Source organism: Eimeria maxima, genomic scaffold (genome assembly GCF_000499605.1).
Source record: "Eimeria maxima Weybridge genomic scaffold, Emw_scaff290, whole genome shotgun sequence".
NCBI lineage: Eukaryota > Apicomplexa > Conoidasida > Eucoccidiorida > Eimeriidae > Eimeria > Eimeria maxima.
In genome coordinates, this window is record NW_013563777.1 from 19,376 (window position 1) to 34,991 (window position 15,616).

General features: G+C 48.9%; 2 protein-coding genes across 2 annotated transcripts; one reads left to right on the plus strand and one right to left on the minus strand.

The window, feature by feature from the left end:
- Positions 1-5,924: 5,924 nt before the first annotated feature.
- On the plus strand, positions 5,925-10,022 carry EMWEY_00026660 (CMGC kinase, MAPK family, putative; the record flags this gene model as incomplete). Its single annotated transcript, XM_013478106.1, has 10 exons — positions 5,925-6,369; positions 6,533-6,723; positions 6,893-7,048; positions 7,233-7,420; positions 7,736-7,829; positions 8,273-8,370; positions 8,866-9,035; positions 9,364-9,479; positions 9,627-9,694; positions 9,935-10,022. The coding sequence occupies 10 exons, from the start codon at positions 5,925-5,927 to the stop codon at positions 10,020-10,022; spliced, it is 1,614 nt and encodes a 537-aa protein (XP_013333560.1).
- A 1,158-nt stretch (positions 10,023-11,180) lies between these two features.
- Positions 11,181-12,872, minus strand: EMWEY_00026670 (acid phosphatase, putative; the record flags this gene model as incomplete). The annotated part of the gene is made up of 4 exons (XM_013478107.1): positions 11,181-11,360; positions 11,515-11,733; positions 11,910-12,217; positions 12,380-12,872. The coding sequence occupies 4 exons, from the start codon at positions 12,870-12,872 to the stop codon at positions 11,181-11,183; spliced, it is 1,200 nt and encodes a 399-aa protein (XP_013333561.1).
- Positions 12,873-15,616: the final 2,744 nt, after the last annotated feature.

Here is a 15,616-nt window from a genome sequence, read left to right on the forward strand (position 1 = left end):
TATAATACAGGTGGCACAGGGAAGTTGCATGTTATGTTGGTTCCTCTGTTGTTGCTTGCAATGCCACTTGCGTGCAAACCGGCAACTGCTGGCCAAGCTACTGTCGAACAATTGCCCGCACTCTGCATACACCAAGAGGAGGTTTAGGTAAGCTTGCATTGTCCGTTAACTTACGCTAGCAGTTGCAGCAAGATGTGTGGGCAACTTACAACGCGCTGCCTTTTCCAAGCACCATCCTCTATCTAGCTGTACTCCGGATGCATGGAAGCAGAAGGGCAGTATGCTGCTCTTTAGGAATTATTGTGTGAAGTATGTTGTCTCGTCTGGGGCCTAAAATGGCTCGTACATACCGCTGAGTATTCGTTACACCAGGCGGGTAGAGCCACCTGGTTAGAAATTGCAGGCGCTGTCGGAGGAACCCTCTCTATATCCGTGTAACCTGGTTTGGTGCATAGCAGTGATTAGACTTACAGGCGTCTAAAAGCACTCCAGGAAATTACTAGTATTCTCTCTAAACGTTCCAAAGTTCGAGTTCCATCGACTATTGAACAGCGGAGGTATATCAAGGACATCCTCCCCATTGGAAGGCTCCGAACGCGGTGGCGCATTGATAGAGTATCCGCAGTTCATCCACCGGAAAATACCCTTACGGCATAGTCAGGCCATAGAAAATATATCCGGCTTTGCCCGGGATAGTCCCACAATAACGTGCGCTGCCATTCAGGGGTCATAAAGAAATTACTTGTTCCTCTGGAAATTTAATTTTGTCGTCAAAATGCGGCGGTGGTGTAGAGTTGCCACGGGCAAAATGCGGATTAGGCGGATGGCATGATAGCGGTGGGAATAAATTAACACACACCTACCACACTTCAGGCGCAGCGCTGAACTAGCGAAGCATTTTGAGGGAGTTGCAACATTTGCTTCTCTCCATATCTGCAAGAAAATAGGTTACTGAAGAATTAGGGCAGCTTAGAAAAAGGGGACTAGATATCCACCTCTCAACTTTTGTACATATCCTGGGTGACATAACAGTCTAGCCCTGGGCAAGGAGCTTCCCCTTCAAGAGTCCATACCATAGCCGCCTGCTGAAGAGCAGCAGGCTGGTGCAGGGATGGAACTGGTCGAGTTTCTGGAGTGTTTGTGCACGAAATATAGCAAAGGAACCGTTTGTACTGCACAAAGGCGGAAGGCAGAAAACGTGATTGAAATTGTTGCACCTACAACGCCTGTAGATATTGACGATGAGGGCAGAAACCCCGTTCCAGGGAATTTAAGAAGCCCGCACATACTACAACCGGCGGATCCAATAGGGAAACCCAAGGTGATGTGCTGAGGGGAGCATCTGCTCCTTTTACAACAAAATAGAGCCATATGATGCGAGCTTGCAGAGGTAAAAAAGGGTCAATGGAACTGGAAAAGCGAGATTTTGAGCACCCAAGAGGAACAGGCTGGTCTCCTTGCACAGCACTGCGCGAGGATGAGGACGAAAGAGGTGACAGCAGCAATTACATAACCCTCCTCAGATCAACTCTGTGCTTCTCAATTTTTCTGCTAATAGTCCAGAGTTGCTGACAGTTCTTTGCACCAGCTGCACAGTGAATCCTACTTCTGCAGCTACGGCAGGGGAGTGCAGCCTGCCCGTATATCTGTAGCATCATTTTCCGCGGCTGCACCTCACAGAAACCAAACGACTTCCGGTAGATTAGCGGAAATCAAATGGGATGGCGGTTCAAGAATGACTCATATTATCGTTGTATGGGGCTTCTATGTCGGGGTGAATTACCATGCCATAAGCCAACTCACGTGGGCGAATCACTGGTGAGAGCGTGCATGCAGCTGCGGGAAAGCAATAAGAGATTGCTCCCACAAATGCTCCTACCAGCGTTTGGGTCTTCACGGGAAGAGGATTGGAATCTGTGTCGGAAGAAATACAAACCGAAGACACTTGAATGTTGTGCAGAGTGGCGCGCAAATGCAGGCAGGCTTTGGTGATGGTCCTATAAGAAGAGCAATTTGGAGATATTCGACCCAATCAACATATTTGCTATGCAAAACGGAACTTAACAACTACCGCCAACAGCGGGGCGCACAGTGCACACAATTAAAGTCCCTCCCACAGCAGGTCCAAATTATAATTGGAGGTCGAGGCGACCAGATCTGGATAAATCCAGATGCATTGCCCTAACAAACGTACTTAAGAAGGGCATATGACTTCTTTTCCAGCGATTAAAGATGAGGCTGACAGAGCCTTCACTAAACCCCTGGCGAAGTCTCCAGCAGCAAGCGATGGCCCCCGATTTCGGCAAACCTTTCTTCGTAACAACTGCGGCAAGCATAGAGCACGGCCATGCTCTAGCAGGCCATGGTCTTCGCAACTCACACTGGGTAGCATATCTCCTTACTTGTCTGGAACGCCAGCAGCATGCGCTGCGGAAAAGTCTCGAAAAAAGCTCATGCGGACTTCCGATCCCTGTATGGTTCCCGAAGATCTCAATGGATTTCATATTGGGTTTACCAGCAGCCAGGGTGTGTCATAGCATCTACGAAAGGAGCGGGAATATACACCCATTCCATAACTATTCAAGTTCAATGCCAGCAGAAATGCGCCACCCAAAACTTTTGCAAATCACAGCTCAAAGCTCCACGGTTCCCTGGAAAGCATCGTTACTGGCAAGCGCGTGAAGTTCAGCACATTCCAATATAAGTGTATGAAGTGGTTTAGTACCAGCCATAAAACAGCCACCACTAAATATGTGGGACCAAACCTTCAGACTGAAAAAGCTAACAGCACCCCTTTGCGTTGCTTGCAATTCTATATGCACCTAAATTCATAAACACGTCATGGCACCAGCCTTTATGCGGAATGGGCTTAGAATACTGCACTGCACTCTTCCTCCTGGAGTTCTCTTTCTTATTTGTTTTACACAGAAACAGATGCCTGACCGAAGATTTGACCTGGGTACTAGCATCCAGAACCCTAGGGCAGCAGCTGCCATCCATACTTAGTCTGCAGCACCTTAGTAAAATATGACTACAACACATGATATCTAGCCACGATATTACGGCGGGCTCTCCAAACAGGGGAGATGTTTCTACTGCATTGTCAAGCTCTCCGACTTTCCCAGGAGGGTGAACGTCCAGGGGAATTTCTTTTATGTTGAGTTGCGACCTTTTGGAGTTAGTTGTTCAGACTAATGGGCTGCAATAAGCCGTAACTGTACCTGTGGGTATGTCCCCATAAACGTGGTGCCACTTTCGTTAACCTGTTCAGGGAATTATGGAAATATTGCCGACTAGATCCTGCATGACGTCATTCTGAAGAAGAAATGTGAGAAAACCGAGATTTTGGATATTCATGTTCAGAGGAGCAAGTGTCAAAGCAAAACCCCTCTTGGTCAAGCGGCTTCCATTTCACCGAGGCGACGGGCCAGCGTGGGCAGCATAGCTCAAAGTTCCTGGGCTCCACACACATCCGATTGTGACGGACTACGACTTCTGCAAAGACCACAGAATTGCTTCGAATATATGGAACGCTCGTTGGCTTGCTAATCTGGATTGCATATATATGAAATATTGGCAAGGCCAATGCTCCATATAATCTACCGGCCTGGTTCTTTCAGAAAGTGTATTGGCAAGCCCACTGGGTTCATAAGTATTCAAAATTCCAAGATTTGCAAGGCTAAATAGCTTGCAAAAACGTTCCAGCAAATGCGTCAGCCGGGAGTCGAACCCGGGTCGCCTGCTTGGAAGGCAGGTATCCTAACCGTTGGACTACTAACGCGACGACGTCTACCAAACTGCAGGCAGATTTTGATGCGGCAGTACCTTTCACTTATTTCTTGTGGTCTGAGAAGGGAGTTAACATAATCTATTTAAGCCAACACGGGAGGAACTCGATATTCTGTAGACCATGATTAGAACGGTTCAGTTGCTTTTAGCACTGGAGACCCTGATCTCAAAACGTTGCCGACATATGCCCACTTATGGACTGATTATGGCTAATATATAGCATCTTTATAAACTCCGACGTTGATTAAAGTGGCCAATGATGATGGCACGTGTATTGTGGCCATGCCAGCTTGAGGCACGAATCAAGCAGTTGCACCATTGTTGGCGCCATGCTCCAACATGTACTTTCACTTGTTGGCAAGCTGGCTACTGACTGCCGGTCAAATGTTTAATAATTGCCCATTGCATTACTGCATGCACCAAAAGCTGAGTTGGGTATGACAGCATGCAGGGGTGCATGACAAAAAGTGCTGCAGAAAGGACTCTGGAACGCATCGCACACCGCCACCCCTCCGTTCTCTCACCAGATCCTTAAGCCCCTGGAAGCAAATGTGGAGGCTTGACGGAACACTACTTGATATTTGAGAACGCTTCTGTAAAGTATGGCAATTCTCAAGGAGGCACTGTGCTAAAACCGAGGACACCAGCTATTGCGTACGCAGGACAACCAGAAACGAACGCACGCACAGTAAAGCAAATGCCTCTACATATGTCACAACGACCAGTCATAAAGCCATTCAATATTGCATCAAAAATACTGCATCTGCCGAAATCGTGAAGGTGCGTTCTCTCTCACTTGGGTGGGACTTGAAGAATATCCAAGCTTTAACGAGCCGTAGGCCCGTACACAATGCTTGTTGCCTCTGATGACAGTAGTCTATTGGATATTTTATTGTAAATAGCAATAGGGAAGCGCTAAGCGCAGCGTTGTATGCACACTCGGCAGTCTCCAGTATCCCCAACGGAACCAGCACAGCAATACGCCGCAACCTGGAAGAACGTGCACAGACAACACAAATTGTGACATATTAATTGATATGGTGAAGGGAAGAGTGCTATAAAAGGCATTTGGGAGTTTAGAAAGCAGATCTATCGAGATGTACAGGAGGGGCAAGAGAGGAGGCCCCCCAGTGCACAACCCCCCCAGAGGATTCGGGTCAGATACGCCCCGCGGTAACGCGTCCTCTTTAGGGCCTGCATGCCGTTCTGCATTGTCTTTAAACATCTCTGCTGGCGCTCAAGAGCAACAGAAAGATCCGGCAAAGGTCTCTAGATACCCTTTTAGGCCTTTTGCAGGCGCCGGGGTCGCGCGGGGGTGCAACAGCCTGGCACCCTTCCTATGCCACGATTTTCCCCAGTGTCATGTTTTTAGGCTTTTCCTCAGAAGACAATTGTCTTTTTTTTCTGTTTTTAACATCGAGGTACAGCAACTGACACTTTTTCAGCTCACAGAGACCTTCACAGCCCCCCATGGCAGCGGGCGGAACTGACGACCAAACCCTTTACGGAATGCCATTTCATTAGGAAATCTCTTGACCTTGGATATATATTTCTATTCATATGCCCATTCTGCTTTTTTTGAATGGTATAGGCGCATGTGCTGTCTCGTCACTATCGGTCAGGCATCGCTGCTGGTGCCTGAGCCGACGACGCCGAGGCGGTCGGGCTGGCATGAGGCAGTTTGCAGCTAAACGGGATTTCCCGCCGGGAATATAAGGTATATTTGATTAGATATTAGAATTGAAGACCTTGTCGGGCTCCTAAGAAAGCCCTAGAAGGCTTAGATAGCGGGCGTGTGTAACAGATAGGCGCCCGCCAGGTGTACGTACACCTTGTGTTGTTGGTGTTGTTCAACTGGACCGGTCGGACTGCTTCACTGACATAACCTGCAAGAGGGAATAAGACTGCAGGAAGAGCTGAACGCCGGCTTTTCTAGCTTTCCTCGACCTGTTGGTCTCATTCCATCTCTGCTTCCGCTTTCGATGTACAGGCGTCCTAATTTAAGCTCTTTTCCCTCCCGGAAATTTCAGCAGAGTATCCACCTCTCCCACGTTGTGGCCATGGTGTTGTAGTGTTCTTGGAAGATTTAATACATAGCAGCTCGTAGCACTGTTAACTATCTACAGTTTTTTGTAATGAGCTATCAAAAGTCTCAAGGCGCCGTCAGTGCGGCGCCTGCTGCTGGTATTGAACAAGGATACACTCAATGTGCATCGCATCCTCCGTACCAGAAGCTGCAGCCGCAGCATCAGTATTCCCGCTACCAGCAGCAGCCGCGGTACGACCCTCACCACCAGCATGTGTACTACCAGCAGCAATGTCATGGGGGCCCCCCCAACGGAGCAACCAAACAGCCAGCAGCAGTAGCCGCTGATTCCCCCTCCCCCTGTAGCTCGACTCAGCAGCCGCCGCGGACTGTACAGCCTCCCGCGTCGCAGCATCAGCACAGACACCAGGAACACGAGCAGCAGCGGAAGAACCCTCACGCGGTCAAACCCACCCGCATGCCTCATCCTTTGACAGATTGGCAGTTGCCAGAACGATATGAATTGCATCATCTCATCGGAACTGGGTCTTACGGTGCGTTCTACAGCGGGGTTTTGAACGTTTGGCGGTTCGTAGGCCTTTTTTTGCCGCATAAGCGAATCACGAAGCCTGCTTTGTTTCCCATCATTTGCTTATGGTGATGGCAAAGAGAGATCCGCATGCTGCAGTGTATGTGCTGCTCTGCCGGTGCCTGCAGGTCACGTATGTGAGGTGTACGACAAGCAGGAGCAGCGGATTGTGGCGATTAAGAAGATCCATCGCGTCTTTGAAGACTTGATTGACTGCAAAAGGATTCTGAGGGAAATTGCGATCTTAAACAGACTAAATCACGACCACATCGTTAAAATTTTGGACATTCTCGTTCCCAACGACCTCGAGAAATTTGATGTGTGTTTGCGCACCACCATACACGCCCGCAGGAGTGAATCTCCCCGTACATGACGGGCGGTCGGTCCACTGGAGCTGGGGTCGCTGGCACATGGGGCTGCTGCTGCATGCTGCACAGTTGGACTTTTGCTTATTGTCGATGCGTTAAGAGCACCTGCTGTTTTTTCAGGAGATGTACGTCGTCTTAGAGATTGCGGATTCGGATTTCAAGAAGTTGTTTCGAGCGCCTGTCTATTTGACGGAGCTGCACATTAAAACGCTTCTATACAATCTGCTCGTCGGAGTTAAATATGTACACTCCGCGGGGATTCTTCATCGTGATCTGGTGAGCCAGAACTGTGCATAAATGCCAACACCCAGAACAGCCCGCTTTCTGATCATTGCGCTTCTCTACGCAAAAGTTGCTAAGCCCAGACACTCCGGCATCAGAGGGAGCCTTCCATTTCGTGCTTTGCTGCTGTTTGCGATGCTGATAATGTTGGTTCTGTTGCCGTTGCGCTAATGAACAGAAGCCAGCGAACTGCCTAGTAAATCAGGACTGCAGCGTGAAGGTGTGCGATTTCGGGTTGGCTCGGACAATGGATTTCCCTGAGAGGCAAAACAGCCACTGCCCCGTCACGCAGCAGCACGACGACATCGTCAGTGTGTCCCACACCAAGAACCTCAAAAGACAACTCACGGGCCATGTTGTTACCCGGTAAATTCAGACGCAGACTGCTGCAGCACCAGCAAAGTACACAAATTGGCAGCGTGCATACAGTGAAGGAAACAATAGCAGCAGCATTGGCAGCAGCAGTAGGTTGATTGCATTGGTTTGGGTTAGCCATGAACAGACGACAGATCAGATCGTCTGTTGGCTTTTTATTGTCATCCCTCTGTTGGATGTTCTGTCTGGCTGGGCGTTTGCGTTGATCCTCAACTCTCTGCCTGTTGAACATGTTGCAATCATTCATTGATTCTTGTTGCGCGAGAGTCCATGTGTGTTGCAATGTCTCTCCTGTAGGTGGTACAGAGCGCCTGAGTTGATATTGTTGGCGGAAAACTACACTGAGGCCATCGATGTGTGGTCTATCGGCTGCATTTTCTCGGAGTTGCTGTCCATGATTGTCCGTCTTTTACCTTTTGGTTGTATTCCACTGTTTCCATTACTTCCGCCTTGCGGCGTTCCCTTGCTCCCTGCGAAACGACAACTGGAATCTGGTTTTGTTGGTTTTTATTCGTTGGTTGTATCTATATTCCCTATATGGAAGTGTCTCCGTCTTCCTATATTTGGCCCTGTTCATCCTCATCTGAGGGTTGGGCTTTGTGCTGTATTCCCCCTGTTTTGCTTTTTTGTCTGTCTTTCGCTCGTTGGCAACAAATTCCGAGGCCTTTTGTTTGCACTTCTATCTTCTCTTCTACAGCCTCGTTCCCACGCTAGTCTGCTGTTGCTCCAGCTGCCCAGTGCGTACACTCTGTCGATAAGGCTTGTTCTCCATTTGTACCGCTTGCCTCTGTGGGCGGCTTGTAATTCATGGTTTATTTGCTTATTTGTCTCCTGTAATGACAGGAAGAAAACGTGGAGTCGCACTGCGACAGGGGTCCCCTCTTTCCGGGTTCCTCTTGCTTTCCACTATCCCCCGACCAGAAAAACGGGGATGACTCACGGTCCGTCGTTCGTATTTGTTTATTGTCTCACCCCCGTATTCGTAGTTCGTTTGCTCGCATTCATTCATATTGATTGCTTGCTGTCTCCGGCCTCTCTTGCTTGTCATCATCAACCTCGCTGATTTGTTTCTTCTCGGTCACCCTTCTTGTTTGCCTGCACTTGGTTTCTGTTGTGTCGCTTTGCCTTCCTGTGCGCCAGCGCTTTTTGAATTTGTTCCTTCCGCCATTTCGTTTGTCTGCGTGTGCTCTGTTCCTTGCTGGCCTGTCACGCGGTTGTGATTTTGTGTGCCTTGAATCTAAGCGTTTTCGTTTCCGCTGCATTTTTCGTTAGTGTGTGTCTGTTTCTTCTTGGTTGTTCCTTGGGTTTTGGTTTTGGCACTGTTTGCCTCTTCCTGTTGTTTCTTCCTCGTTCCCCAGCTATCCCTGCTACTCCCATCTTATTCCTTTTGCGTGTTATTTTCTGTTTGATTCCCTGCTGTCTTTCTGTTGCTGCAGGCTGCAGACGCGCGGCAACAAAGATCAGTTAAATGTGATATTCAACGTTTTGGGAACACCGACCGAAGAAGAGATCGAAGCTCTGGAGTCCAACGAAGCCAAACAATACATACGCACATTCCCACCCAAGGAGGCTCACGACCTGGCTGAACGCTTTTCCGCTTCTTCCCGTGCGCAAGTCCCTAAAATATAGAGTTAGCACACAATAGCAAAATGCAGAAAAAACAAATAAAGGGTATGAGGTGACATCAATTACTCCGCTGCTACTTGCCCATTGCTTCCGTATTTCTGGCGCTTTCTCTCGTCCTGCCAAAGTATAGGGCCTAATGTACATATTAATGTATAATGTACAAGATATAAGGTTTATCTACGCATGTAAACTGTACATACTGCATGTGTAAGTACTACATCTGTGCATATTTCACTTTTGTATCTTTCAACAGGCGGCTGCGCTCCCCAAATATCTCTGTACGTTTGTTCCTTGCTTGTTATTTGCAGCTGAAGCACTGAATTTGCTGAAGCGGATGTTGGTCTTTAATCCCAAAAGACGCATATCGGTGGACGAGTGTTTGGCGCACCCGTTCTTCAAAGAAGTGCGAAACCCCGCCATCGAGGTTTGTATGATGCATGCTGCACTTCTATCGTTGTTTTGGTTTTGTTTGGAGGCGTTTGCACCTTCAGATGGTCTCTGCGTACACAGCAGCAGTACACTCTTTCCTGCGTCTTCAGACGAGCATCCTATTTTGCATGTTCCTTTGCAGGTCACAGCCAACGAAAAAGTGCGGCTTCCCTTCAACGACTGGGCCAATATGGATGAGCCTCAGCTGCGGTGCGAAGAGCCATGCAGTCTTTGCCGTTTGTGTATATAAGACTTTATATGCCCCTGTTCTATAAGACGTAGGGTATAATGATATGACGCATCTGCAGCAAACAGCTTCACGCCAGAACCCCACCAGCACTAAAACACCACAGCTTCACGCCAGTGTTGTGTTTTAGTGCTGGTTGGGGTTCCTGTTGTCCCCCGGTGAAGCCCATGCTGTATTTTGCTACTGTGATCTGTTTGTTTCAGTCTCGGCTTCCTGCGGGAAATGCAAAGATTTCATCCGAACCTGCAGCTGCCGAAGACTCTGCTAGAACGCGCAAAGATGTGCTCCTGAAGACACTCATTCCGCTGCTGCAACAGCGCCGACTGTTGCTGCTGTTGTTGTTGTGTGTCCTGCAACAGTAGCAGCAGCAGCAGCAGCGCTCGTGGGATCTTCAGCTACAGCGTGGGGGTCTGTTTGGAGGTAGAAGTGAAAGACGGGAAAATGCGACCAAGGCGTGCACGGCGTTGGCAGCACAATTTGTTTCTCTTTGCACTATTATTTGCATTTACCGACTGAAGAATAAGGGAAAGGAGACGAAGAGGAAGTCTGCTGCTGCCTCCTGCTTGCTGTGTGCTGGCACTGCCCTGTTGGGCCTCAGCGTCGCACACTCGCCGAACGACAGATGTAAAAAGCGTTTCTTTTCATATTTGTGCTGCCGCGTTTTTAGCTCTGAGGCAGCTTAGGTATTTCATTTGCTTATTCCAGCCGTCTTCTCTTTCTTTCTCAGTGGGAATTCCTTGTTCGGAACGCAATATGTTTCTCACACCAGCAACACCTTGCTGTTGCTGCTACCACTGTAGCAGCAGCAACAGCTTTCCTCAATTCGTTCTGAGGGCCACTGAGCACTTTTTGTGCTTTCTGTTGCCTCACTAAGACAATGCCCCGAAACTTGGACTGTTTCCCGAACGCGCTGTGAGCAGCTGAGGTGTATAGACCGCTCAACTCTTGCGCCGTTCGCCCTTCGTTATTTGTTACTGTTGCTATTTGCCGTGTAGGACTAGAACTCGGATACTGATAGCTAAGCAGGCCTTCCTTCGTCTTTGATGTAGGCAACTTCTGAGTAGGTATACGGTGACGGAGGAGTTTGCGTTGCTAAGCGGGCAGCGCCACTGGGCTACATTTGCCGCTGCGTGTTATGAGAGTGTGCAAATACTGACAGAGAGCAAATTAAGGGCTCGTGCCAAAGGAAGCGACAGTCCTCACAAGCGACCGGACTACCGGGCTGTATGTGTATACACAGCCGGCGTGGTGTGCGTACACAGCGATACGCTGCGATTTGCATCTCATTAGAGAGCTGCATGTGCATGCAAAGTGTTCAACACGCGTGAGCACACCGGCATACTAGTTTGTGCTTCAGGCACGCACACATGCGGACGGCAGAGAGAGCTGCCAATTCAGGAGGCCGTTTAAAATAGCTAAAGCACTAAAGCAATTTGAATGATGTTATTTTCATTTCATCGCCCGCGAAACCCCTGTTGCGACCCCCAGACTGCCCAAGAAAGCCAAAATGCAGAGACCGATTGTGCCGACCACTCGAACAAAAACGTCTTTACCCGGAAGTTTCCCCATCTCAGGCACCGGGAAATACGCAACTTCTGGCATTTCACTGAGGTAGTTGAATTGATCGATCTGAACAAACAGGAGGAAACAGAAATTGTGAAGAGGAATGAGCTAGCTGTACAACTTTCAACCTTAAGCGGGATTCATATTGTCATGGAATTTGATTTCCGATGTGTATGTGCTCGCGAACAGCGTGAAACTACCAGCAGCTAGGGTGACCTACGGTGGATCTCTCTGGCCTAGTCTTGACCGGCTGTTTGTGCTCATAAAGTGTTTCTCCGTTTTCGCCGCTTATGAATTTCGTTATGAGGCCATCGGCTGTCATCTCAAAGAGACAGAAACCCCTATCCCCGCTGAAAAACTTTGATCCTGACGACTTTACGAGAGCGGAGCCTCCAGACAGAGAACCTGTACCACAGTTGATGTAAGCGATGTCATCCTCCTGCGCAAATGCCAAATAAGAAGATAACAATTCGTTATTCAAACGATGGAAAAGGGGTTTGCACACACAGCTCGTGCCACCGCGACAAGAGCATGAGAAACATATGTATCATTTGTCCCAGAGCAAACAAAACATCATGCAGGCAAAATGTGAGAGCTTAGTGCCACCAAACGCACCTCAATGACTTCCATGTCGCGATCGTAGCCAGAAATGTACGCATCTACGCCCGCTTTCTTCAAGAGGGGCTGCAGGTAGTACTGTAGCATGGAGTCACCTTTGGAGGACCCGCTACTGTACACCGGTCTGTTGCCAACGACAATAATGTAGTCAAATACCTTTGGTGCGATCTCTAGGGTCTTCTCTAGGTCTTTCCACGCCTTCTCCGTCACGTTGCCGAATGGGAACGCAGAAGAAAGCACCCAGGTGTCAATAAACACCATACCAACGCTCATATCTCTATGTCCGGAGCTGATAAAAGCGCTTCCTGAACAATTAAAGGGGAACCACTTTCGACAAGAGCCACTTCGGAAGGAAGAGGAGAGTTACAGCTGGAAACATAGAGCAGCCAGTTGAAACCTTAGTTGTCACATTTGCAGCTGTTGCAGCTACAGACCATGCTTGAGAAAATGCAGAAACAATAACTCACCAGTAGTGGCGGCGAAATGGACTGCATAGTGATACCACCAGTTAGGCAGAGTCCATTTAGGGGAGTTAGAGACAACTTCAGCTTCTGAGCCGTCTCCATAGACAAGGTCTGTTCGTTCGCGCATAGCAGTATAGTTGCCGGACCAGTCGTCTGCACCAAGGACTGTAAGAAATGGCATTTTTAAAGATCCGCTTTCATCAGAGTAAACGCTTTCAAACGATTCATCCCACTTTGTATCGTTTGCGCCGGACACGCCATTGGGAAAGTTGCTTCCCGGGCTGACCAAGAAACTGATGCGCTGTTCAGTCGCAGCCTTCTTGAGGGTTTCTGCGACTTCTTTCTGCCCGGAGATGTCGAATCCGTAATTTCCAATGGCAGCAAAACGTAGTTGGCCAACAACTGATGGAATTTCGGCGACGCTGACAAAGATCGCAGCCGCCAAGGCCACCCAGCGAACGCACGGGCTCGCGGAAACCGAACCAGAACGAACCATTGTGGAGGGTTTGGGGATATTTGGAAAGAATTCCAGCAAAAAATTCCCCCTTTATTTTATCAGGGGAACATAAACGAGTCAAATTATCGATGGATTCCGCTGATCAACCTACTGTGGTCTGCGTCTGGCTCAGCGGCGCAACAGACTGACCAAGGGCCGCGCCACCTTCTGCTATCTACTGACTGAGAAACAAAGATATTAACTTTCGTGTCCCAGTAAACAAAAGCTGGTGTTTATAAAGCTCTGCATGATTAGTATTTCCCTGGGTGAGATCGGGCTCCAGCCTCAGCTAGTCACTGCGCCGACCGGTCAGCAGCCCTGCATCCAACGCGGCGGTCCGGCTGCTCCGCACACAAGCAGCGCGCAGCAAATAATGGAAATATTATGCACTCTTTAATATTTTCTTCTCTTCTTTAAACTCGTAGGACCAATTTATTTTTCACAGGTGTGAAAGGTAGAAGGAATTGCAGCTGCCTTCCCTGCTGCGCCGGCCTTTGTCGGCAGCGGCAGTATGTAGTACACGGCTCGCCCTCGGCTGTGACTCCGGTGGTACTCTACCTGACTATATGGTGCACCTAAACTGCTAAGCACGAAAATCAAGATTCCTACCCTTAAAATAACCATAACCAAGAATAATAAGCCCGAACACAAGTCTCTGGTTGCTTTCTATGCAAAATGATTGCCCAAAATAGATCTGTCTCGCCCTGAGCAGCTGAAGGTGGCTCAGTGCCTCAGCGTCCTAGCCAGCCCCACGGCCGCGATGTGCAGTCTGTGCTCGTTGATAGTGTGACATAATTCACGCATATATGCTATAGTTTACCCATGGTATTATATCACATCATTTACTTCCTTGGAAACAAACGCTGGAGGCTTCACAGAGTGAGCCATTGGAGCGCCTGTGCACTACAATTTACTCCCTTGCCGGCCTGAGCTCGCTACCCTAGATTGTGTTGATCTCAACTCCCTAAGTCCCTACCACCCTCCTAGCTGCCTTCTTTGCTCCTGTTTGAGGCGATCCGCGGCCCCGGGCTAGTGGGGTGGGCTACATCGTCGCCTAACTGGTCTCTGTGCGAGGCAGAACCCCTGCCCCGTCTGCCTAGGTGATTGCTTGTCTATTGGTACCTCATATATGCACACTACTGCGTCTGCCTAACCTGCTGCACTGCTGTGTTCACTGTCAGACGTTCCGGCCGTCTCCATTGATTGATACTCTTGAGGATAAGACAACCCCACAGGGTTGTCTTTGCCGGCGATGGTAGTTATCATTGCTGATTTTAACGTAGCACAACTATCCCTGCTGATTGTTCGGCAACATAAGGGTCACCATATAGTCGGATTCAGGCAAGACCAGCACATAATGCAGCCCGTGGAGTGGAGTCGTTAGCCGTAAACGCGTATCCTCCCTAGCCTGCTGGAGTAATTCTAGTACACGGCTAGCACACGGTGGCCACTACATAAGTCAACCGGCGTGACTGTATGGTAATCCTGAACCGCTATGCAAGAAAATCCAGATTTCTGCCCTTAAAACAACCCCGACAAAGCACAATAAACCCGAACACAAGTGTCTGGTTGCCTTCTATTCAAAAAGAAGACCCAACATAGAACTATCTCGCCCTCACCCCTGAAGGTGGGTCGGATCTACAGCGCCCCAGCCAGCCCCACGGCCGCGATTGGCTGTCGGCGCTCGTAGAATGCTTAGTGTACTTCATGGATAAATGCTCTAATTTATGTCTAGGATATCATTTGCTTTCGTGCAAACAACCGCTAGAGGCTTCACAGGGTGAGCCGTTGTAGTGCCTGATTACTACACAGCGTGTCCCGGCGGCGGCAACTTTGTCCATGAACTCCCTCCTGAAACCACAAAAGTCACTGCTATTCCAAGATGTATTAACTGCAGCTATTATGATGCTAAATGCGCTGTGGAAGGCAGAGTTTTATCGATACCGCTACTTGGCCCGATATTGAAATTCGTTGGTGTGCAGGGATGTCGGCAACGACACTTAGAGAGTGAGGCGGAGTAGAGAAAATAGCAGTGGTTTACGGCTCCTCCCTTGAAACTAAATAGCTTTGCATCCAAGGTCTTCAGTGATTACTGTCCGTCGTATTACCGTCATTTCCCCCACAAGGACCAGGTAACGCAAGCGGTATTTCATCCAAACAATTGCGCATCGCCTGGTTCACCTGATGCCACGCTTCTAAGATAGTTTATACTCTTTGTTTTAAGAGACCCACGAGAGAAAATCCGTGTCAGTGGAGTGTGAACAACCCCTTTGAAATTACCGTGTGTGAGCTGTGCTTTCTCGCACTTCCTTCCACTTTCCAAAGGTGCTTGTAGACTTGCTAGTTTCCGACGTTATAACTCTGCTAGTCGCTTTGTGCGTAGAGTTTAGAGAGCACTGAAGACCCTCGCCACACTCCTAGTGCCAAGGCCATTGGAATGTCTAGCGTTGCAAAGTTTGGGCACTCCGCTCCGCAGTCCGCCGGGTGGAACTACTTGACGTGGGTATGAGGGTGTAGATCGCGGGGTTAAACCTATCTCTTCCTCTGTATGTGTTGCACCTCTGAGTGCCACGTCATGGTATGAATGAAGTTTAGAACCACATGGAAGCAAACACAAGCACACAGCTCCAAAGCCAACTGCTAACAAGCACATGAAAAGGGAATCTTCCGTCATGCACTCGAACTGAATAATACACCAGTTGAGATCGTATGCAAATTACCATAGACGAAACGGCAGCTGGGGC